Here is a 27,500-nt window from a genome sequence, read left to right on the forward strand (position 1 = left end):
TGCTAGGTGCTTCCATTATTTTGTCCAACCCTGCAGATATATGGCAAATGAAAGCGGAAGCTACCAGCCGTAACCATTCGTTTTATCTATTTATTATATATATATATATATATATATATATATATATATATATATATATGTGTGTGTGTGTGTGTGTGTGTGTGTGTGTGAAGTATATTTGACACTTAAATGTGGCTAACCACTAAGGGTGGATGCTACTGTAGCTTGTAGCCCCAGGAGAACATCTATTTACACACTTTCTTTGCCCTATCAGTACTTGCAAAGGGAAGCCATCCTTCCCATCGTCGACCTGACGTGATACGCACGGAACCGGGTTTCTGAGTATTTACCCGTCGTCAGCGCACGACAATCACCGGTCTTCAATGCGAAGGGGTCCCAATGCAAATGCATATATCCTTTTTCCAGTGACGAAAAGTCACTGATCTCGAAAAGGAATAAACAAGCAATAATAAATCTCTGAACGAGGTATAAACAGTAGCTTCACGACAATGTCAAGTATGTCAATAGCTAGTGTGTCAATAGCCAGCTGGAGAAGATATCTTCTTGGGCTACAAGCTACAGTAGCATCCATCCTTAGTGGTTAGCCACATTGAAGTGCCAAATATACTTCACATTGTCATGCAGCTACTGTTTATACCTTGTGTTCAGAGATTTATTATGTGCTTATATATATAGATATATATATATATATATATATATATATATATATATATATATATTATATTATATATATCCTTCGAACGTAGAGTAGATGAAACCATAGGGACTGAAGAAGGTTTTTTTCTTTGTGTTAATTGTCCTGTACTCCATTTTTTTGTTTTTTTAAAAAAAGGTCCAGTTCCTTTGGTTTGTGTCTATGTTTTCGTTTCTCATTGTGTTCGACGTCCCTTTGTGCCCTGTACTCATATAACTTGTATATGTACATGTAGAGGTTGGTACGACATATATGTTTATATATATGCATATGTTTTATTTCATTTATTAATATATATATATATTATATATATTATATATATATATAATTTAATTGATTCGTATATTCGTATTCCGTGCAACTTCACGTTTCTCAAGTCCCTAAACAAGCTTATCTCCTCAGGCTGGTGGTATAGGCAGATCTGAAATTTTTCAGCTAATCCACTGGTCTTAGGAGACAGGCTCCGTATCGGTCTGCGAAGCTTGGAGTAACACGGAATCCGTATCAAACTGTTTAGAATGAAACATATAAATCCTAATAAATATGTTGAATGACCTTTACTTTCATTTTTCCAATCACTCGTCTCTCTTTTCTCTCTCTCTCTCTCTCTCTCTCTCTCTCTCTCCATATATATATATATATATATATATTATATATATATATATATATATATCACATATGAGTGGAATTTGCTAAAAGACAAATTTACTTCAGCTACTGTGGAGCAAAGTTCTCTTATGATATAAAGGTGTAAAGACATCATATCTGCCCAGAGTTGCAACTCTGAGCAAATGTGCTGTTTTTTCTACCATAAGAGACGATTTTTCCACTGTAACTGCAATATATTTGCCTTTTAACAGTTGAAATATGTCACAAACACATTCTAACTAATCCCAAGTTTCCTTGTGCCTAAACATTGCTAGGTGCTGATATAACAGTAATATTTATACATACATACATAGATACATACATACATACATACATATATATATATGTATGTATGTATGTATGTATGTATGTATGTATGTATGTATGTATGTATGTATGTATGTACGTATGTTTTTCTTGTTTTAAAGTGTTGAGACAAATGTATTGTGATTTTTGTCAACTTATTTGCTTTATTCAAGTTAAAACAAAAGCAGTCTAGCCTTCAAGGGTGAAGCTATCGTATAGCATCGTCTGAGGTCGCCTTACTTCCAGTTCTTTTTTTTTTTATCTCAAGCTGATACTGGTTATTGCCCTAGAACAACTTATTTGCAAAAGCTTCTATCTCATCTTAGTTGAGGAAAAGTCGTGAGAGTAGGGAGTGGACTATGAGTCAGAACGAATAATAAATATGTGTAAAATACTGATTAATAAGTATTTTACTTGTCAGTCCACTGCAACAGTACCAAGAGCTTTAAAGCCGTTATGTTGCCATTGACATACGTATTACAAAAGTTTTCTGAGGAATGCTTTGTGATTTTCAGGGTTAAGTGCAGATTAGGGAATAGGGGCTTGTCTGGAAAGAATTATGAAAATGAAATGCCAAGATATAGTACTAATTGAAACAGTTCTAGAAAGTTTCAATAATCAGTGATGTAGTGTGAGATATGAATGAGGTGTGTTGACCAAAGAGGGCAACAAATTTATATATCTGGTTTCTTTAGTCAACAGAATGTTATGTTCAAAGAAGTGGGGCCGCTAATTTGGCTAGACTTTCTAACCTTCCCGAGAGTCAAAATAATACACCTGCTTGTTGTTTATGCACCTGTCTTTCTCTTTTGTTTTTATGTAAATTTCAACTATAATATATATATATATATATATATATATATATATATATATATATATATAATATTATATATATATATATATATATATGTCCTTTGTGCAGATGTTTCCTTCATATGTTTTATGCACTGCACTTCCTTTCTCTTACAAAAGCTTACCGTTTCACTATTTGTGACAAACTTTACCTTAAAATATATTGTTACTATTATTATACATGTTTTATTTCCCAAATGAAACTTCGTGTTTTACTCTTTATCTTTTATTAAACTTTTAACACTTTTGATATATATAAAAAAAAAAATTAATTAATTAATTAATAAATAAAATAATATATAAATATAAAAATATACGTACATATATATATATATTTGTATATATATATATAAAATTTATAAGTTTGAATTATTTAATTAATTTTTTATTTTTAACTTTTATATTTTTAATTAATTTTATGTATTGGCTTATGTTTTTCACTGTTTGATTTGCCTAATAGTGGTTTTATCTTTAATTTAATATTATATATATATATATATATTTATTTATTTATATATGTATATATAAAGATAGATTGATAGATAGATATACAGACAGACAGATATATAGAACGACAGACAGACAGACAGATAGATAGATATACATATATGGATTTGCTGTAGTCAATAAATTAAGATGATAAAAAGTAATATAAGATATATAATTAATATAAACAGCAGTTTGCAATGTTTTACCAAAAAGTAAAATTATAATTTTCACTAACTATGACTAGGGGGTTAGAAACACTTGCGTTGCTAAAAATTAGAGCTAAAATGTTTTAATGCTGTAGTGAAAGCACATAAATGCGTACATATATACTGACAAAGACTATAATCGCTCGAAAACACCGATCGGGAATTCCTTAAGCTGACCGGTCAGTTTCAGCAATTTCCGTTGCCTCATCAATGAGGACTAGCTCGACTTCGGCAGATTCCAGAGTGAATTCCCTACCAGTATATATGTTTTCACCATAAAACCTTACTGATGGTTTAGCAAATCGTTAATGTGGATACAGAAAATTAATTTTGACACCAGGTTGCAATGCTTTACCGAAAAGAAAAACTATAATTATTACTAGGGCGGCGAGCTGGCAGAAACGTTAGCACGCCGGGCGAAATGCGTAGCCGTATTTCATCTGCCGTTACGTTCCGAGTTCAAATTCCGCCGAGGTCGACTTTGCCTTTCATCCTTTCGGGGTCGATAAATTAAGTATCAGTTTCGCACTGTTGTCGATGTAATCGACTTAATCCCTTTGTCTGTCCTTGTTTGTCCCCATCTATGTTTAGCCCCTTGTGGGTAGTAAAGAAATATATAATTATTACTAGGTATGACTAGGGTGTTAGAAACTCCTACATTACTAGAATTAAGCGCTAAAATGCTCTGATGCTGTAGCCAAAACACATTATTTTACACATATATAGTGACAGGGACTATCGAGCAACGTAGGTGTTTCTAAAGCCCTAGTCATATTTAGGGATATTTATAGTTTTCCTTTTTGGTAAAACATTGTATACTGCTGTCGACATTAATTTTCTGTGTACACAATAGCAATTTGCGAAATCATCCATAGATTTTTATGGTGAAAACATATATACTGACAGAGAATTCAATCCAGAATCTGTCAAATTCGAATAAGTCCTTACTGATGAGGCAACGAAAATTACCAAAACTGACCGTCTGTATAAGGAATACTAAATCGGTGTTTTCGTACGACGATAGCCCATGTCAGTATATATGCATATAATTATGTGCTTTGACTACAATTTTAGAGCGTTTTAGCTCTTATTTCCAGCAAAGGTGTTTCTAACAACCTAGTTATATATATATATATATATATATATATATATATATATATATATATATATATATATAATATATATATATATGTATATATATATATATATAATAGGTTGTTAGAAACACCTACATTGCTAGAAATAAGAGCTAATATATATATATATATATATATATATATATAAGGGCTTCAATCTACTTGTGATCTAAAAGAATAGGTATGCTAAGTGCTATAATTGGTCATCCTGTAGGTTCCAATTTCACAGCCGAAGCTGGAGCTAGGGATCCGTTTAAGGCTTCTGTGTTAGCTGGTATATATTACAGGAAAAGGACAACAAAAAGCGAGGCAGGACGAGTATCTCAAGTCATTTATGATAATTTAGGTTAAGGTGAATTTGAAGTCTTACAGCTGTTTCTAGGTATCGCATGTGATAGGCTGGCATATCCGGACACTGGGTAAGTATGTGATAGGCTGGCATATCCGGACAAGGTAAGTATGTATGACAGTTCCAGACAGGGAAATTCGTAGTTTATAAAAAATAAAATAGAAGAATAAAGAGTAAAATTAGATGGAATACTGACAGGAGAATAAAGTTCACAGTGCATCTCTTTCCAGAGGGCTGGAGGTTGATCCGTATTTCCATAAAGTTATAGGCCCTCGGGTATAATCCCAGGTAAATCTAGGCAGTGTTTTGGCAGTATTTTGAATGATGCGTTCATGTTGAAGTAATGGATTAAGTGTAAATGGTCCACGTGAATATATAGAGTGAGAAAGACAGATAATAAGATAGACCCACTTCTGTCTATCTTAATGTCTGTCTTTGTCACGTGAGTGTGTATATTCTGTGTTTTTGTGTGTTTGTGTGTCTGTCTGTCTGTCTATGTCTATGTGTATACTCTTTTACTCTTTTACTTGTTTCAGTCATTTGACTGCGGCCATGCTGGAGCACCGCCTTCTAGTCGAGTAAATTGACCCCAGGACTTATTCTTTGTAAGCCCAGTACTTATTCTATCAGTCTCTTTTGCTGAACCGCTAAGTTACGGGACGTAAACACACTACCATCGGTTGTCAAGCAATGGTGGAGGGGACAAACACGGACACACAAACACACACACACACGCACACACACACACGCACACACACACACACATATATATATATATATATATATATATATATATACATACATACGACGGGCTTCTTTCAGTTTCCGTCTACCAAATCCACTCACAAGGCATTGGTCGGCCCTCGGCTATAGCAGAAGACACTTGCCCAAGATGCCACGCAGTGAGACTGAACCCAGAACCATGTGGTTGGTTAGCAAGCTACTTACCACACAGCCACTCCTGCACCTATATATATATTTATATGTGTATAAAGAGATTATACCTTGGGCATGCAGATGCTGAAGTTTTAACTGGTATCTTTTAAAATTGTTATATCTGCAAATAAACATTGTGTTAAATCGTAGACCCTTTAGAGACGGGTAAGTAAAATGGCATTGTTCTGTAACAACTGCAGAGAGATTGTTCGAAAAGATAGACAGAGAAATGGATAGATGGAAGTACTCCGTCGGTTACGACGACGAGGGTTCCGGTTGATCCGAATCAACGGAGCAGCCTGCTCGTGAAATTAACGTGTAAGTGGCTGAGCACTCCACAGACACGTGTACCCTTAACGTAGTTCTCGGGGATATTCAGCGTGACACAGAGAGTGACAAGGCCGGCCCTTTGAAATACAGGTACAACAGAAACAGGAAGTAAGAGTGAGAGAAAGTTGTGGGGAAAGAGTACAGCAGGGATCACCACCATCCCCTGCCGGAGCCTCGTGGAGCTTTTTATGTGTTTTCGCTCAATAAACACTCACAGCGCCCGGTCTGGGAATCGAAACCGCGATCCTATGACCGCGAGTCCGCTGCCCTAACCACTGGGCCATTGTGCCTCCAGACAGAGAAATACACGGAGTGAAACGAGTAAGATAACGTTGACAAGGGTGGTGTTGGTGTTGGTGTTGGTGTTGGTGTTGGCTTGCAAAATTGTGACAAGTATTGGTGAAGGTAATGCAAGCGACGATAATGATGATAACGGTGGTGGTGATAGAGTTGGTAGCAATGGAAATGGTGATGCTGATTATGACACGGATTACGACAGTTGCAGATGAAGCTGTCAGCAGGTGGCAGCGATAATGACGATGGTGAGGCATCTGGCAATGTTTTTTTTTTTGCAACGTGATTGGAAAAAATGTTGTTGATGATGATGATCGTGATGATGATGATGATCATCATCATCATGATGATGAGGATGATGATGATGATGATGATGATGATGATGATGATGATGATGATGATGATGATGATGAGGATGATGATCATGATGATCATGATGATGATGATGATGATGAGGCGGAGGAGGAGGAGGAGGGGGAGGATGTTGATGATAATGATGATGGTGTTGCTGATTTTACTTCTGCTGCTGCTGCTGCTGCTGCTGCTGCTGCTGCTGCTGCTGATGATGATGATGATGATGATGATGATGATGATGATGACAATATTGTGTTAATGATAGTAGTGTTGCTGTTGTGGTTCACATCGAATTGTCAAAATGCTGCTAGTATGATATTGTAATTATAACTACAGCTTATTATTGGGGAAACCAAAACGTTGTGCCGGGGATTATAACGTACCAGCGGCGAAGCTAATAAAACGTGATGATATTGGTGTTCATGTTAGTGACTGTACGTTGTCTCTCACTAGAAAGAGGGGCTAGGATATAATTAAATATACAAATACAAACACAAACCTGTACACATAGAGAGGTGGGTCAATACATTCATGCATGCAACATACGTAGAAATATATATATATAAGGTGATTACCACCTCCAGACAAAATTGATGTCGCTGTATTGGCGATACATCATTCTATTTTAAAAACGATTTTCTTTGCAATATAACTACTAGAATATATCTAACTATGACACCGTCAAAATTTCATACACCTACACTACAGAATTTCACTAAATTCTAGCTTCTTCTAAACTCCACAAATTCAACAAAAGAAACAAAAGCACTTCTTGTAATCTTACAGTTTCACCGATGCCAACATTTGTCCACTCAATGCAAACTGCTTAGCAGCTAACATTGACGAAAAGTGTATAGTCGACCCCAACACTGTTTCAAGAGTCTGCGTATACATGACTTTCAACACTTTTAAATCAAGGAGCATGTCACGCCACGCACTTATGTATTTTCTTGGCACTTCAATGTGTCAAATCATACAGTAATACAATCATGATCTAAAAGGAAATCCACGTCAAACAACATCCGATGGGATTTTTGGGGTTTTTTTCTTTTTTGTTTCACTAAATATTGTACCGAAAGCTCAAAAGTTCAACTTGTACATAAAGAAAGGCTCGGAAACGTTGTTCTCTAGAGATAACCAATTGGACAGAATTACTGAAATGGCCATTTTCAGCATGGAAGCTCTATGATCTACAGCCACTTCAATATTTCGTGTATGTCAACCGGTAACAATTACACAACAGCAATTTTACCCTTGAATCACCAACTTAAATCGATACTTGTTTTCTGCCATTTACCTCAACATAAATTTTTTGCCGTTTTACACTGATCGTAATCTTTTGTTTCGTTTCTTGCAACCCACGCTGTTTTATCATGGGTCTAGTTCGAGGTCTAGTATAGCTCTCGCTTCCAAAGTTTGGTGTGTGCCTCTCTACGATCATCCATACATATATCACTGCATGCCTTCCCTTTCGTCGCTCTAGAGAGAAGAGTCGTATCTCTTTTGTTCCCTCCCAGTAGCCCAGCTGTTCCATTGCTGCAATCTTCTTTGTGTAACATCGCTGAATCGCCTGAAGTTCTGCTATTAATCTGACACTGTAAGGTGACCATAGTTGAGATCAGTAGTCCAAACGGCTGAGGACAAATATCCTTCATAGTATCACTATAGTTTCCTGGTCTCTTCTTCTGAAGCTTCTCAGAATCCAACAAGCCATTGGCCTGCACAGTGTTAGCATCTTGGTGATACGAGTCTGAAACGAGGCATCATTGTTCATATCAGTCCTGAGATCTCGCACTGTATCTAATTCTGGGTTACCGCTCATTTTGGCCCAAAGTATGGTTGTTACATCTTCTGAGCACAAATCAGCTGGTAGCGGAGGGCTTGGAATTTGCCTACATTAAATTGCATGTTGGTTTCCTCAGCCCATTTATGTATTGCATCTAGGTCTTTCTGTAGAAGATTAGCATCAGAAAGTTCCTTGACTGCTTGTACTACTTTTGTGTCGCCGGCATAGCTAATAAGTGTGGCTGTCTGTGTAACTGATAGCATGTCTGAAAGAGCGACCATGAACAGCAACGGCCGCTACATAGTTCTGTGAGGCACTCCACTCTCTGTTAGTGTCTTCTTGGAGAGGGCTACAATAGCTGCTACAGCCTGGCTTCTTCTTGAACGGAAACCTAGCTGGGCGTTAGGTAGCAAGTCAGTATCTTCAAGGGACGCAATGAATCCCTTTCTGACAAGGCAGTCAATGACTTTGCTGACATGGAAGGTTAGAAAGATAGGTATATATATAGTTTAACTTTACAGAAAACAAAAGACGAAGTTATGAGAAGGAACAACAAGCAAATGCCCGAAATTAACGCTCGGGAAGAATGGAAAGGTTCTTTAGCTTTTGAGCCTACGCGCTTCGACAGAAAGGATTAAAATGAGAAAAAAATGAGAGAGAATGAAAAAGCAAACAGAGGGAGGAAAATGTGTAGAGATTAACAGTTCAGCATGCTGAAAGAGCTGGAAAATGTTTTTAAATTATTAAATATTTCAAGTATTTTGAAATGTATTTGAACGTTCCTAATATTGTGGTTTGCGCACTCATATAAAGAAAATGGTTTCTTTTAATGATATAATGTACCCATTAGTGAATACAAATTCTGTTGAAAACAGTTGTAATGAATTGACAACTTTCCATCGTTTGTTATTTATTAATTTCTGATTCACCTTTTTCGGAACCTGCACCTCAAGCGTTCCGAAATAAATTATGGCCGCAATGGCCGCTACATAGATAGATAGATAGATATTGTATTATTTAATACAATATGCAGTTCTGGGTTAGCACAGGGGCTAGTAATATACTTAGCAGAGTTCAATTAACTGTGCACATAAACTGAATATCTTGCCGCCTCTACTTCGATACCAACATTTGTATTCGTCTATAGTTGCTGTGTATGCATATAATTTTAACTCGACCCTTTGCCTTAGCATTCTTTAAGTGCTTGATACACCTGAATCTTAATATTTTATATATATATATATATATATATATATATATATATATATATATATATATCTATATATATATATATATGTATGTATGTATGCATGTATGTATGTATGTATGTCTAAATGCATATATATGTGTACATGTATGCGTATGTGTGTATGTATATATATATATATATATATATATATATATATATATACATACATACATGTATATATATATATATACATATACACATACATATAATACATATATATATATACATATATACATACATATAATATACCGATCAGGTAAAGGACCTGGGTATCTTGGTGGATTCCTCCTTTTCGCCTTCGGCCCAGTGCGTCCATGCTGCCAACAAAGCGCGCGGAATTCTGTTCTTGATTCGACGGTCATTCGGAATGCTCACAGCAGCCATATTTCTACCATTCTATGTCACGCTGGTGAGACCCATATTGGAGTACGGGATTCAAGCCTCTTCTCCTTATCTCCTCAAAGACATACAGCATCTCGAAAGAGTCCAGAAGCTGGCTACCCGCATGGTTCATGGTCTCAAAAATTTGTCCTACGAAGAAAGGCTGAGGACGCTCGACCTTTATTCTCTTGAAAAACGCCGCCGCCGTGGTGATCTCATTCTCGCCCACAACATCATAAGCGGAAAGTGTAACCTCTCGAAAGAGCTGTTCTTCACTCCTGCTCCAGAGCGTCGGCTGCGGGGTCATTCCGAAAAGCTCTACCTGCGACGATTTCATCTCAATCGAAGGAGAGGAGCTTTCTCCGTCCGGGTTGCGGATCCGTGGAACAAGCTGCCAGACAAGATGGTGAAGATGCCGACGACCGCTTTGTTAAAAGCCTCCCTGGACCTCAAGTGGCCTGAACTCTTTACATGAACACCACCCTGTACTTAACTCCATGTCCCCCTACATGGCCTTGCTATTTGCTTTTGAGCCAAATTAACTAACTAACTAACTATATATATATATATAAAACAGATAAATTTTAGAGATATTCTATTGAAATTCAATAATTTATCTCTATTACAATACTGCATTAAATACCATGAATATAATATATAACATAATATTATATAGATAATTATAAAAACCGTTTAAAAGGCCAGCAAATTGTTTCGATTTATATATATTTATTGTGATATACATAATCACAGTTCCATTATATATATATATATAAGTCACTTCATGATCCATTGGTTCAGAAAGACGAAATTACGATTGAAAGGACGGCTGGATTGTAAAAATTGTAAATATATATAATGTGTATATATGCGCGAGTAATTCAATATTCCTGGTTTGGTACCCAGAAGTACATTTAGACTATCAGATTTAGTTGGTCTCTGAACCTTATCAATGGTAACTAAACAATGAGTTGGAAAAAGTCAACAGGAATGCTTGAAATATGTTGTTCATTGTGTTTATAGATAGATAGATATATAGATAAATAGATAGATAGATAAATAGATAGATAGATAGATAGATAGATGGCTGGTTGGCTGGATACATATATAGAGAGATACACACACATATATGTATAGGGTGACCCAAAAGTAGGTTTACAATGATCAAGAAGATAGATAGATAGATAAATAGATAAATAGATAGATAGATAGATAGATAGATAAATAAATAGATAGATAGATAGATAGATAGATAGATAGATAGATAGATAGATAGATAGATAGATAGATAGATAGATAGATAGATAGATAGATAGATAGGAATGCGGTATGTGTGAATGGAAATGAAAGGAAAATGCCGAATTCAATGGGAAAAATACAATAGATCCAAAGGTCCAAAATTTAAGAAAAACATTATATATTGACATGAAAAGGTTCATATCCAAAGATTTATTCACACAGAACATGTCAACAGACCAGAATATATGGTAAAAATGTTTCTGTGTTAATTGCTCACCATTTCAGTTGTAAATGTTGTCAAACAGAACACAGAGCAGATAAAACGAGGAAAATACACGAGGGAATACTCCTGCCTAGATCTACGAAACGATTTTATTGATGAGAGAGGGATTATGCTATTTCTGAAATATTGGATTAAACAGAACAGTGGCGGATTCGTGGGATGGAGTGTCGCTGAGAGGTCATAGGGTGTGTGACGAAATATTTTCAGACAATGGACGTAAAATAATAACAATAATAAATTTGAAATGAAGATCTAATATATAGTATGTTTGTTTATTTGACCCCCCCCCCCAAAAAAAAGAAGAAAAATGACCATCCCGAAATATCACAAAATATAACATTCTTTGTCTTGAAATAGTTAAAGAGGTTCGAAAGAGACAAAGTGGAAATATTTATTTACTATATTCTATATTAGTAATAGGATCTTCCCGGTTTGACGTCCAACTATCAATTTAGCTAACTGCTACTTGAATGCCGCGTTTCACATATGTATCCTCCTTACTCAAATATAATCTTTGAAATTTGAAAACAAAAAAATATTTGCTGCCTAACATACACAGATACTATTCAAATATAGATTAGAAACGTAATGTTTTGTAATTTCCTGTACATATGAATCAATGATAATCACAAACACCGCTCCCATGCAACGTGGATTAATACAAAATCAATTAAATATATGTCCTGTTCCTTTTAACCCATTTTCCAAGAATTATGTCGGTCAAAAACGTTCAATATAATCGATTACCGCCGGATTTACAAACTTAACGGAAAAATGCATTTCCGAAATTTTGTTACTTCCTTCTACTTGTGTTGAAAAACAATAACTTGCTTTATCCGTGGTAGTTCCGTTATGTCTAAGCAAAGTCAAGACATCCAATATTATTAAGACCGCAAATCACATCTAGAGGACAACATAATTAGTCTCTATTTGAAAATAATGCTATACTGCTCTTGACTCTCTTGTTACTAACAAGTAATCCGTATTCATTTCGAAGAAATCGAGCATTACAATCAAGGTACCTGCTGTAAGTAAACACATTTTAATAATATTATTACACTCGCAGCAACTATAGATGGGCTGGACACGTCGCCCGCCTCACCGATAATCGGTGGACGCACGCAGTTGTTAAGTGGTACCCGCGTGAGCGGAAAAGACCACCCGGAAGACCTCTACGACGGTGGAGTGACGATTTCAAGAGGACGATTGGGATCACGTGGATGAGAAAGGCGCGATCCAGAGAGGAGTGGACAGCGTGCTGTGACCAGCGGTATCAAATGGACGCCTGACGGACTGGTCGGTCAAAGTGATCAAAATGATAACTCCATTTAGAATCACTACACTTGATCATTATAGTTAATACTGTTGCACATTTACTCTCTTGCAGATTATTATTCGAAGTTTACGTGGGTTTAGTGTTCAAAGAAATTCTGCTAGCTTTCATATAGTCTTTTCTTTCATCACAGTTCTAATTTATCCATAATTACATTTACGTTAAAGACAATGTAACGAATCTTGTTAACGATTTGTAATACGCTGTATATATATATATATATTATATATATATATATATATATATATACACCACAGGAAAATGGTTTTCAGTGGCTGTACAAAATCCAGACACTGTCATATTGAGCTGTCTTCTAAAGCAAAATTCTCACATATATAAATATGTATGAGTGTGTGTGTGTGTGATCTTAACCACCAGTTTGGCCTTGTTTGGTGTCTTTCTGACCGCGATCCGTCATAATTCATGGATTTACAGTCGAGGCAATTAAGAGGCCAGAAATTGAGGCTAGTGATGTAGAAATTCTCTGATGACCACTTTTAACGCATTTCGGAAGTATGGCAAAAAGCTGATTCATGCTGTCACACGTATGGCCTTCCAGCAGCAACGCTCTGCAACCAGGGAAAAGTCACTGATCTCGAAAAGGAATAATCAGTGTCCAGGGGTTTCACATAGCCATCTGAATTGACCTTAATGACCCGTTCAAAATGTGGGCACGAATTTCGGTGAGTATACGCAGAAAGAACGCGTGCTGTGTCCCTTCCTTGTGGTCACTGCTTCGAAATCTTCGTAGAATTTGTCCTTGTTACGGCTTGCAACCTTCACATAATTCACAGAACACTGAGCTGCTATCATGATGTCATCCAGCGAGAACCATCATGATACCGGTAACGTTTTTCGAATATTCAGATGGCTTCCAGTTTTCCATGTCAGCTACAATTTTTTCAACTGCAATTCATTGCATATATACATATGTATATACATATGTATATACATATATATATATATATCTATATATATATATATATAATATATATATATATATATATATATATATATATTATATATATATATATATATATATATATATATATACATATGTATATATATATATATATATATATATATATATATATATATATGTATATACATAGATACATATAGATAGAAAGATAGATAGTTAAACAGACAGACAGATGGATAGATAGATAGATAATAGATAGATAGATAGATAGATAGATAGATAGATAGATAGATAGATAGATAGACAGACATATCGTCGACTGTATTGTTTACATTCTTATGATTAATATACATTAGCTGAATGCTTGGAGACGCTACGTTAAATGAATTTTTGAAAACAAATATAGTGAATATAAAATCCACTCATCTGACCGGCGACATAGTCGAAAATAATTTCAACCTTAATGTATAAATACAAATTTGACAATAATTTATTATCTTTATCAGTAAAATTGCGGAGAACAATAGCGAAGCTGATATCTTTGAACAACAATGCAGCAGAAAATTTTGGTTAGAGAGACGTCAAACATTTCGAGAATTTAGTGGTTAGCGGCCTAGTTTCGCTTTCAGATTTCAGAAATGCCTTGATTTGGAAAACGTAATTCAAATACGATTGGCGATTCTTCATAGGGATAGACTATCCAGTTAAGCAAACGCTAATTCACAGAATGCTTATACAGATTTATGTATAAATGAATTAGTAAATCAGAATAGTTTAATTGCATAACTTGAGTAGGATATTACACAAAGTTGTACACTATATCTAACACACTGAAACTTCCTCATAAGGAGAAATACTTGTCGAACTATAATTTTCTCTTTATAAAATCACATATATGTCTATTCTTGTCTCGCACCTCTTACCTTGTTCTTCTTACCTTCATTTAGTTCATTTAAAAGGAATTATATATGAATCAAATTCGATGTTTATGAAATCTGAATATTCATATTTTCAATGTCATTGGTGTCCCAATGCATTAATCGTAAGGAGTGGGTTAATAGATTCATCCAGTAGATATAGTAATTTTAAGGATGGTAATGCGAGAAAAAAGTAGGATGATTCTGGGGATGATTGTTCAGATTGTTTCAATTTTTTGACTTTCTGTAATTATTAATGAAGAAAATTTATTTGTTATTAATAAAGTTGTAATATATATAACTAATGTTAGGATGATAGTTAGAATAAATATAGAGTGATCATGGAAAAAAATAAGCTGTTCTATAAGGGGTGAATTTGCATTTTGAAATACTAATTGTCCTCATTGGGTCATATTATTTTAAATTAAATAAATAGGGCTCCAGTTTCTATTTGATTATGAAAATCAACTGTTCTCTCTCTCTGTCTCTCGCTTTCCTTCTTTCTCTCTCTCTCTCTCTCTCTCTCTCTCTCTGTATATATATATATATATATATAATATATATATATATATATATATATTCACACATTCATTCTTTCTTTTCCAACTAACCTGCCACACATGTCTATAGCAACTTGGCGCCCTTATATTCTACATTTCACCTCAATTTTTACTATCAAAAACGAATATCCATTTACATATCACCCCACACTTATCTTCTCTCTACCTTTTCTGTACCCATCCCTTAATACAGCTCTATCACACCACCCCTACTCACATATCTCACAATCTTTTACTCCCTACTATCTCACTTCTTCTTCTCCCTCTCCCCCTCACCTCTCCCTTCCTTCTATCACTTTATTCTGGCCACTATCTAACACACCCTCTCTCATTACGTTCCATGGCCTGGGCCGCAATGGTTCATAATGCCGTTAGGACCAGAGAAGAAGCCGGCACAACCCGCCCTGGGTGAACGCCGTCACTAGTACAAGTAAGTAAACCTTCTCTCATTTTGTTCCCTCTCTCTTCATTTCTTTTTTGTTTTCTCCCTCCCTTTTGCTCCTCTTTTTCCTTCCATTTTCTCCTCCTATTTTTGATTTGACCTATCTCATTTTTCTAATCATACACATCTCTCCTCCCTCTATCTATCCATTAACACTACCAGGACATTTAAATTCACACCAAAGAAACTCCTCGATCGACCAACACTGTTTACATTCCAAACACGGGCTCTCTGCTTGGAATGACAAATATAACTCCCATCGGAACTCACACCAGGTACAAGAAAATTTCTTGAGAAAAACTTTTTCACCACTTGTATACACCATTCTATTTGCATAATGGAGCTGCAAATACAATATCCTTATGTATCACTTCTATATTCATTCCCTTACTTCCCTTTGTATTTCATACTTTCTCTACAATAATTAATATTCAAACATTTTCTCGCACCGTCTCGGATAAAGGGATATACAAAATATACCAGAAACAGCTGTAAGACCTTTTCTTGATAAATGTTATGAAATCAATTTTCCGACTTTTTTTTTTTATAGCTCAGTCTGTCTCTCTCCTTGTTTTTTTCTATGTCCCTCTCTGTAGAAGAGCGTAGGCTCGAAACGTAAAAGACTTTTTCTATTCCTGAGCGTTATACTCATACACCTGTTTGTTTTGTAGACCACCTGTCTTCGTCTTTTGTTTTTTCGTAAACTCTCCCTCCGCGTGTGTACCGTTGGCGATTTTATTCCTCCGTGTTCCCTTCTCTGGATCTTTCCTTTTCCTATGTTTCTGACGAAGAGCTCCGCTCGAAACGTAAAACCCTCCTTCTTCCCTTCCTTCCTGAGCGTCCAATAATACTATATTTGTTCCACGTTCTTGCGTTGTTGTGTTTTCTCTTCATGTTTCCATGTTTGGATTAATTAAACGTATATATATATATATATATATATATAATATATATATATATATATATATATATATATATATATAGATACAGTGTACATTTAAACACATAAGAGATAACCATCATAGGATACCTAACACGCTAGAAGGAGTAGCTAAAATCCAGAATTAGGGAGAATTTCGAAGGGAATGAAAAGTAAAACCATTTACCATATTTCTCCTGGACCATGACTAATTTTTTACTTGCTAGGCCACTGGTAGTAAAAATGGCTAAACTTTTTCCTACCCGGATATTTATCAATTATATATGTGTCTATGTGTGTGTGTGTGTGTGTGTGTATATGTATATATATATAATAAAATACAAAATGGGACAAGAACGCAAAACATCTGGACAACTAGATGATACAAAAAGGGATGATACAAAACATCCAGATAGACGATACAAAAAAACACGGAAGAGTCATTCGAAGCCTTTAATCTTCAGTCAAGAACCGGATCATCCTCGCAATTTCGGCTGATTAATCTTGAGATTGCTCCAATCTGGCCAGCCTCAAGGAAAACTAAGCTAAGAGCATTAGATTCCTTGGAAAAAAGCATCGAATGTGTACGAAACAAGGACGGTAAAACAGACGATGTTACACGAATATAAAAACAAAAATACAATAAAAAACAATAATAATAATAATAAACATACACACAAACATACATATATGTAATTATACATATATATATATATACATATATATATATGTGTATATATATATATACACACATATATATATATATATATATATATATATATATATATATATACTATGTATATATATGTGTGTGTGTTTGTGTGTCTTTGTGTGTGTGTGTGTGAATAATTAAATTACTACTGTTTTATTATGACTCATATTATATTTTTTAAATAATGATGAATAATATTTGACGGTGAGTTTGAGATGAGTTTTGGGCTTCATCTGTTGGAATCTTTAGGAAGGGTTTAATGGTCGGAAATAGTCGGCTGTGAATGAATTTGACGTCAGTTGGTAGTTTGTTGTAGATTGGAATTTGTTAGTGATGGTAATTATTTATAATGATATTGATAATGTTCATTTTTATGTTAATCATTATAATATTAATGATAATAATATTTATAATCGCGTATAGCTTGCTATAGGATCCGGGTAGTGTTGATGAACAAGTAATACTTAATATACTATTTTTACTATTACTACTTTTATTAACTATATTTCATTCATGAAGTTTAGATAATTCCCGTATTTCATTAATAATTTCCTTTAACCTTTTTCATTAATACTTATGTTCTATTTTTCCATGCAACGTCTCCACGGGTTTTATTTCTTATAGACGCTTAGTATTATTCTTTACATTTATAATCTAGTGATTTTCTCTAATTAACTTAGCAACGTTATTTTCTCCTTTACTTTGCATTTGTATTTTTTTTTGGAGGTTTAGTGTTTAGCTGGGATTATTTTTGTTATTGATAGGTGTCTGTTATTTTTATTTGCGTGTCTTTATATTAGTTTCTCCATTAGTTGTGTTTTTCTCAAATCTTATTTTTTCATGAGGCTTTAAGTTTTTTCGTCTTTTCGGATTTTTCATTCATAATAATTTCCCCACGTTCATTGAGTATTTATTGTATTCCACGAGATAAATTTTATAAATGTTTTTTTCATATTTTTCGTTTTTAAAATTTCCGCCACGTTCATTAAGGATTTATTCTATTTCTTTGAACTATGTATCTACACGATAATTTTAGAAACGCCTTAAAAATATATATCTCTTTTAAAAATCAGTTACTCTTCATTCTTCGCTAAAGCTAAGTCTGATTTTATCTTTTCTCTTCATTTGAATATTGAACCGTTGTGTGTTTGAAATTATTATTATTACTCTTTACTCTTTAACTTGTTTCAGTCATGTGACTGGGGCCATGCTGGAGCACCGACTTTAGCCGAGCAAATCGACCCCGGGACTTATTCTTTGTAAGCCCAGTACTTATTCTATCAGTCTCTTTTGCCGAACCGCTAAATGACGGGGACATAAACACACCAGCATCGGTTGTCAAGCACAGACACACAAACACACACACATACATATCTATATTATATACATATATACATATATACGACAGGCTTCTTTCAGTTTCCGTCTACCAAATCCACTCACAAGGCATTGGTCGGCCCGGGGCTATAGCAGAAGACACTTGCCCAAGGTGCCACGCAGTGGGACTGAACCCGGAACCATGTGGTTGTTTAGCAAGCTACTTACCACACAGCCACTCCTACGCCTATTGTTGATATTATTATTGTTTGATGTAATATTTTTATTTATTTATAGTTTCTTGATAGTATGTTTTACGTCCGATGTTTAATTGTTATAAAAGATTTTACGTTTTACATATTATTTAATTTGAGAATTTATGATTCTTAGACTTTATTTCTTATTAAAATTAGATAATATTTTCATTAAATAGTATTATTTTTAAATTAACTAGTTTTTATTTCAATATAATATTTATGTTTAACTTTTTATCGTGTGATATATTAAATCTATAGATTTTATACATGGATATTAATATAAGCAGTTTATATAATGGATTTGAGTGTATTTGTACTATTTCAAATTTTTGATTGTATTTTCATGAATGGAATCGATTGAGTTGATTAATAAGACGCTTATAATTTTAAAATCTACATAGATTAATCAGAATCGTTGAACTTAGATCGTTTTTATTATTGTTAATGTTATTGACTAGTTTGGCAGAGGACTGGTGATTGTGATTGTACATCTTCATAGTGTATTCTTCTTTGGTTCTAATATTTTAGCAGCTTCCGTTAATTTGGGGTTGATAGGTTTCTTACTTTCCATTAACGTATTATTCTCGCTATATATATATATATATGATATATATATGTAAAAAATGTAATATATAAATAAATATCTATAAATATGAACCATCCGATCATCTGATTACCTCATTTCTTCTAATATATATATATATATATATATATATATATTATAATATATATATAATATATTATATATATATATTATAATATATTATATATATATATATATATATATATATATATATATATATATATATATTATAACATATTATATTATTTATTGATATATAGGTGGATCATGTATTTGTAATACTAAATTGAAGTTATTTAGGTATTATATTATTTGATATTTAGTCAATTTTGTTATAGATTGTTATATTAAATCTATAGATACTACACATGTATATTTATTATATGGTTAGCTTATGTAAGGAGTTTGTCAATATTTGAATCATTTCTTATTTTGATTAAAATTAAATGACTTGTAATAGCGTTGTGTATCTTATTTAATTTGAAAGTATTTAATCATTGAAGTATTATTTTATTTTTCACTTATGTATAATTAGAATTTATATATATATATATATATATATATATATATATATATATATTAAGTATATTTACTATTTAATCATTTTATTGTTCTATTTTATTTTTAACCTGATGGGTGACTATATTTATATGCAAGTGATTTATCTACTACTATACCCGTTTCATAAATATAGCAGCGAAACACGTGTCGTTTTTCTACCTATTATATACATTATATTATTTTTGCAATTTACTTAATCTTTACTTTTTAATTGTTATTTTAAAGTTTTTAACTTTTCAATTATATGTAATTGTCTTGAATTGATTAAAGGTGGGTTTTTTTTCTAATATTTTATATATATATTATATTGTGTGGAATTTGATTTAATATTTCTAAATTGAATTCTTTTTCCTTGTAAGTTTGGATTTTATTCCCTCAAATAATAAATATATATATATATATATCAGGTTATCCCCAGAAGTCCTGTCCGATTTAACCTTGTTTTTAATTGAATGGAATTTAAAAGAATTTTAGAATATCTAATGGAATTAAAAAATATTTTTATGCATTTGTGTACATTTAAACTAATTAAATATTATTTTACAGAATAATAGAATTAAAATTTCTTTGATTAAAACCCTTTCTAACATGGAAGTATCCAAAGAGCATTTGAGGCACATAATGCTCTATGAGTACAAGAAAGGAAACACTGCAGCCGAAGCGACTCGAAACATACACTCAGTTTATGGGAAAGAATGATTGAATGAAAGAACTTGGAAAAGATGGTTTGAAAAATTCAGAAGTGGAGAGTTCAGCCTTGAGGATGAAGCTCGAACAGGACGTCCAGTTGAGTTTGATGATAAGCTCCTTGAGGCATTACTTGAAGAAGATCCTGCATTATCAGTTGATGAATTGGCAATAAAGCTTAGTTCAAACCATAAAACTGTTCATCGACCTCTAACAACTTAGAAGTGTCCCGAAACTTGGAAAATGGATGCCTCATGAATTAACCGAAAGCAACCGCAAATATTGAGTTGACTTCTGCTATTCTCTCCATTCTCCCAAACTCATTTCACCCTTTTTCGATAGAATTGCTACTGCTAACGAAAAATGGATCTTCTATCGAAATGTTAAACGTCGTAAACAGTGGCTTGGTAAAAGGGAAAAAGCTCAACCACAACCGAGAAGGGAACTTCCTGGGAAATAATTTCTTCTCTCTATCTGGTGGTTTTGAAAAGGGGTAATTCACTTGGAATTGTTACCACCTAATGGAACAATCAATGCTCAAGTCTACTGTCAGCGATTGGAGCGTTTGAACCAAGCTTTGAAAAAAAAAGACCTGCTCTTTTTAATCGAAAAGAAATGATATTTCATGAGGAAAATGCACGACCCCACACTGCAAAGATCGCATCACAGAAGATCGAAAGGCTTGGTTGGGAAAAAATTCTTCATTCACCATATTCGCCGGACCTTACTCCTTCAGACTACCATTTGCTTCGTAGTTGTTTCGTAGTTGGGATCATAACTTTCGCAAGCCAGGAGGAGGTCAAATCTAACATTTCAGATTTCTTCGCTTTGAAACCAAAAGAGTCTTACATTGATGGAATTAAAAAGCTTATAAATAGACGCAAGGAAGTCATAGATAATCAGGGAAAGTACATTGATGATTAAATTTCAATTAAATACATTTGATCACTTGTTTTCTTTATTCAAAATTCGGCCAGAACTTATGGGATGACCTGATATATATATATGTATGTATATGTATGTATATATATGTGTGTGTGTGTGTGTGTGTGTGTGTGTGTGTGTGTGTAAATATATAATATATATATGTGTGTGTATATATATATATATATACATACATACATACATATATATCTTTACTTTCTTTGTTTACTAATTTCAGCTCGCAAGCTGCGTTGATGCTTGGGCACTGCCGTTCGTATATATACTTCCGTTCCGTTTCTCTCACTTTCTTTCTCACTTGACTGAAACACTTCAACACTTTAGATCGACCATTGTTGAGACACTTATTAGTTGAGACAAACTGTAAGACAAGTAACTTTATTTCGTATTTCCTCATAGTTTGTTTATATTTCCGTTTTTAGATATAATTCCAGTATTTCTTGAATGATACTCCTTCAACTTTCTGGAGTAAAATTTCGTAAGGTAGATCATCATAAATGTGCATCTAAAGTAAATTTATTTTTTGATTAAGACGATAAATGTGTCTCATATCGAAAGTACCATTGACAAATATAATTTCTTTCAGGCAGGTTCTCTCCCAGATAGTAATATTTCTCTTCAACATCATTTTGCTCGTAACATCGGTGACAATTCCAGCCCAAAGTAAAATACAATCCGATTTGAATGTCCGATACGAAAGTCATTCTCATCCAGCCATTGGCAACTACTTATTTCTTTCTGCTGAAATGGGACCCGCCGGGAGATACCAGGCAGTACCGCCCGATGGTGATAAATCCTGCTCAACATCCTTATATGCTGATATCATCCGTGAACGTTGAATCTGCCCTAGGTACCTAAATTTAATTCATGATTCAACAGTCTTCTCTCAGTTTCACAATTAAAACTAGTTTCACTTGTGCCTCTGAGAACCTAATTTATGTAATAACCTGCTCGGGTTGTGGACACAACTATATTGGACAACCGAGTATGACCTTGAGAAAGAGAACCACTTTACATAAAGAGCAAATCCGTTTCCCGTAATACAGACAAATTCCTCTCAGTGTACAAATAGAAACATCATACTAAATTTCACAGTCTTCCCTTTCTACCAGTGCAAAGACACAATCTCTCAACTAGAACGTTTAAATAAAGAATGTTTTTTCATTGAAAAATACAAAACACGTATCAATATGCACCCATAACCAACTTTTATCTTTTTACATATTTCAATTCACGATTACATCACTGTACATAAATCCTCTCACTAAACAAGGTTTTTGAAACTTGTCTCAGTCTGTACACATATATATTCCCCTCCCATTACCGAAAGCTGAACAGTTATTTCCCTTACCCACAACAATAACAATAATAACGACAACCAATTACTTCCCTTTTTTATCTACTTGTGAAGTCATTCACTCGAGAATTTCATCACACACAACATGGACAAAATTTCTTCTTAAGAAAAAGTATATATTCAAATAAGTAAAACATAATATCATGAATAGTGATAGCGAAACCGGCCGATATATTAAAAATTATATTGTAACTATTTAAGTGTGTCTATTTTCCTTTTTTAATTTCTTATATATATATATATATATACACACACAACATATTGAAGTCTGCGAACATCATGAGTTTTATCCTGAGAGTACTTGTTGAGATATACATATATAGACTCACTCTTGTATACACACACAAATTTTATATATATATATATATATATATATAAACATATACGTATATACATATATATATATATACATACATACATATATATACATATACATATATATATATATACATACGTTGATGCAATTCTGGCTATTTTCTCTTGAAGTACATCTGCTTATTCCAACTTCTCAGTCAATATGTAACCATAGTTGGTGCCGTATGTGGGTCAAAATACATATTAGAAATGAGAATCATGGAAAAACTACACAAGGAAGAAAACTCTTGGCAATATCTACTAAATATTTTCAAATGAGAGAGTCGGTGTGTGATATTTAAGAAAGCTTTCATTTATTCGGTATAACAAAATATCACACCTTTTCTGCTGAAGAATTTTCTATGGAAGAAAAATCTTCATACATTGAAAGTAAATGTTTATTTACGTTTATCATATGTTATCCAAATAATAGAATATCTCTCGACTTCAAAGTTTAACAATCAACTCAACAGACTACTCCTTGAAGCAGCGTTACAGAGCATCCTCCAGACGTGTCTCTAACGAAACCTTCGTGAAGAATCAGCATAAAACAGAGTGTGGCAAAGCTGTAGATTTTACTTGCAAAAAAATTTAACCTATCAGTTACCTCAGACGTTCCTCTTTATCTAATATCTATCACAATATCTATGATGACCATAGGCAATAGCAAGGAACAAGATGTTACCAGACAATCATACAAAAGACCTTATAACTGAGGAGAAAATTTTAACACTCCAGACAAGCTAGTTAATAAATTAAAAAGAAAAAAATAACCTAATATTTTTATACTACTTATCTTTGAAATTATACTACTTATTATACTACTTTTATACTACTTATCTTTAAAATTTGAAAAATGTTTGATTAATATACAAATAGACAAAATTTTGATAATAACGATAAGAAAGGAATGTATTATAGTACCATCCTGTTCCTGCGTATCAATGATTATCACAAACACCGCAAACAAATAATAGATTAATATAGTGTAAAAAAATAAAATTATGGAATGTACACCCTGTCAACTCCTAACTAAGGAATTATATCGATCTCAAACATTCTTAACATTTTGAATGATAGATTAGAGCTCGACTCATAACCGTGAGGTAAAGTGCATTTTCGTATGTTTATCAGTCTTTTACTCTGTTGAAAAACAATAACGTACTTTACCCATGGTAATTCCACTGTGTCTACGCCTTATATGTAAGAAAACTCAATACAGACAATAGATTTAAGAACGCGTATCACATCGAGAACAGAATATAATCAGGCTCTATTTGAAAATTACACCATACTGCTGTCGTTTCCATATTCATTTCGAAGTAATCGAGCATTACAATGAAGATACCTACAGTAAGTAAACATATTTTAATGATATTATCTACAGTCTTTATTTATGTAGTTATGTTTTTAAGTAGCGTGGCTGAGTGTTTACAGCGTCGGGCCCAGAATCAAGAAGTTATGATTTCGATTCCCAGACCGGGCTCTGTGTTGTGTTCTTGACCAATACACTTTATTTCACATTGCTCCAGTTTCCTCAGATATAGATATGAGCTGCGACGCCACTGGCGCCAAGCTGTATCTGCCTTTGTCTTTCTCTTGGATGACATCGGAAGTTGGTATGCATGGGCGACTGCCTGTCTTCTATAAACAATCTTGCCTGGTCTCGTGCCATGGAGGGTAACTTTCTAGGTGCAATCCCATGGTCATTAATGACTGAAGGGTTTCTTTACACATTTCTATGCTTTTATCAATTGTGATATAGGCAAGATTCTCATAATGACACATTCTCCATTAAAATATTTGACAGAAATTTTACTCGGCAAATTCGAATTTACCGTAATTAAGGAGGTAGCAACAACGATCTTACTTCATACAATTTTTCTATCTTCCCAATGCTGTTAGACAAAGTGACGACGGTTAAATATAATTTTATTAAACATACCCGTATACCATTTATAATCCCTATACTTGACCGTTAGAGTTAATAATCTTATACATTTACTGGCCTGTAAATTACTATTCGATGTTTACAAGGATTTTGTTATCAAAGAAATTTTGCTCGTTTTCAGAGTGATGAATTACTAAGAATTGCATTTAAGTAAAGACACTTGAACAAATCTTGTTATCAATTTATTTTATGTCGTGTTTTTTTTCCATTTTGTTATTATTTTTATACAAGAGAAAACTAAGAGATTGGGTTTGAAACTTGATTTCCATTGATTGACCTACATACCCAACCACATTCAACTGTGTTGTACAAAGAAACATTCTTACATATGCATATGCATACATTTAAATATATATATACACACACACACAAATGTAAATATATATGCATGTATGTACTCATACATAGATACACATACATAGAGCATTCATATTTATATGTGCATGTAATATATATATATATATATATACGTATGTATCCGTGGTTGTTCTTGTGTTATACTGGGCTTTACGCACAGTGATATATACAAGAGAATGTATAAATAATGGTTATACCGTATTTTTCTTTATTGAAGTAAATTTGACTTACAGATGTTTCCTGTAGTCATTATGGGTTCGTTACTGATTAGTTTACTTAATCGGCCCATTGATCGGTTTATAATAATTAAATGACATGAAAAAAATTTTGGTGCTACTTTCGTCAGAGTAATTTCTGGTTAATGAACACTGGAAACTGATTTAAGTCAAATTTACTACAAGCAAGAAAGAAAAATGTGTAATGACCGTTATTTATACCGTGTCTCATTTTCTCTTTTTTTCTCTTTTACTTGTTTCAGTCATTTGACTGCGGCCATGCTGGAGCACGACATTTAGTCGAGCAAATCGACCCCGGGACTTATTCTTTCTAAGCCCAGTACTTATTCTATCGGTCTCTTTTGCCGAACCGCTAAGTGACGGGGACGTAAACACACCAGCATCGGTTGTCAAGCAATGCCAGGGGAACAAACACAGACACACAAACATATATATATACATATATACGACAGGCTTCTTTCAGTTTCCGTCTACCAAATCCACTCACAAGGCTTTGGTTGGCCCGGGGCTATAGCAGAAGACACTTGCCCAAGATGCCACGCAGTGGGACTGAACCCGGAACCATGTGGTTGGTTAGCAAGCTACTTACCACACAGCCACTCCTGCGATATCTTTTTGTTCTTTTACTGATTTCAGTCATTTGATAGCGGCTATGCTGGGGTACCACCTTAAAGGTGGTCAGACGGAGAAATCGACCCCAGGACTCTTATACTTTGTATATCTAGTACTTATTTACTTATGCTACCGGTCTCTTTGGACGAATCGCTATGTTACAGGGACATAAACACACTAACATCAGTTGTCAAGTGATGGCGTTGGTATAAACACATGCACACCCGCAAATACATACATACATATATAAAAATTTAAATATATGCGGCAGGCTTCTTCCAGTTTCCGTCTACCAAATCCACTCACAATGCTTTGGTCGGCACGAGGGTATAGTAGCAGACACTTGCCCAATGTGTCACACACAAGGACTGAAGCTGTAACTATGTGGTTGAGAAGAAAGGTTCTTTCCCCAAAGGGCATGTTAGCGCATATATATAATAATAATAATAATAATAATAATAATAATAATAATAATAATAATAATAATAATAATGATAATAATAATAATAATAATAATGATAATAATAATAATAATAATAATAATAATAATAATAATAATAATAATAATAATAATAACAACAACAATAATAATAATAATATAAATATACGTATATATACATACATATATCTGCATATCTACATATATGTATGTATATATACATGCATATATGGTTACAGGACATCAAAAAAAAAAAAACGCCGAACAGAATGAGAAACGAAAATAAAAACAAAAACATAGAAACGAACTTTTTGGGGAACAAAAAAAAGTCGTGACAAACAACTACCTTGGACATGAAAAGCATTAAACTGGTATGCGTTTGAGATGTAATGAAGTGAATTTCGATGGTTGTGGATTGCCCTTACTCGATTGTATCGTCCGTTAAAATGGTTTTGTTGCTTTTTTAATTGTAATGGATGTACGATTGAA

General features: G+C 33.7%; 1 protein-coding gene across 3 annotated transcripts in view; it reads left to right on the top strand.

Moving 5' to 3' along the window:
• LOC115218645 (interleukin 17-like protein) overlaps positions 1 to 27,500 on the top strand; it is a 45,855-nt gene that overhangs the window by 8,382 nt on the left and 9,973 nt on the right. Inside the window, exon 1 of one of the 3 annotated variants that reach the window (XM_036514354.1) lies at positions 24,504 to 24,769. The exons of the other annotated variants lie outside the window; for them this stretch is intronic. Within the exon in view, the coding sequence (XP_036370247.1) occupies positions 24,755 to 24,769 (15 nt within the window). The 5' untranslated portion in view covers positions 24,504 to 24,754. Of the gene's footprint in view, positions 1 to 24,503; positions 24,770 to 27,500 lie in introns of those variants that run through there. 3 annotated transcript variants of the gene reach the window in all.

The sequence above is a fragment of the Octopus sinensis genome, linkage group LG1 (genome assembly GCF_006345805.1).
Source record: "Octopus sinensis linkage group LG1, ASM634580v1, whole genome shotgun sequence".
NCBI classification, from domain to species: Eukaryota; Metazoa; Mollusca; class Cephalopoda; order Octopoda; family Octopodidae; genus Octopus; species Octopus sinensis.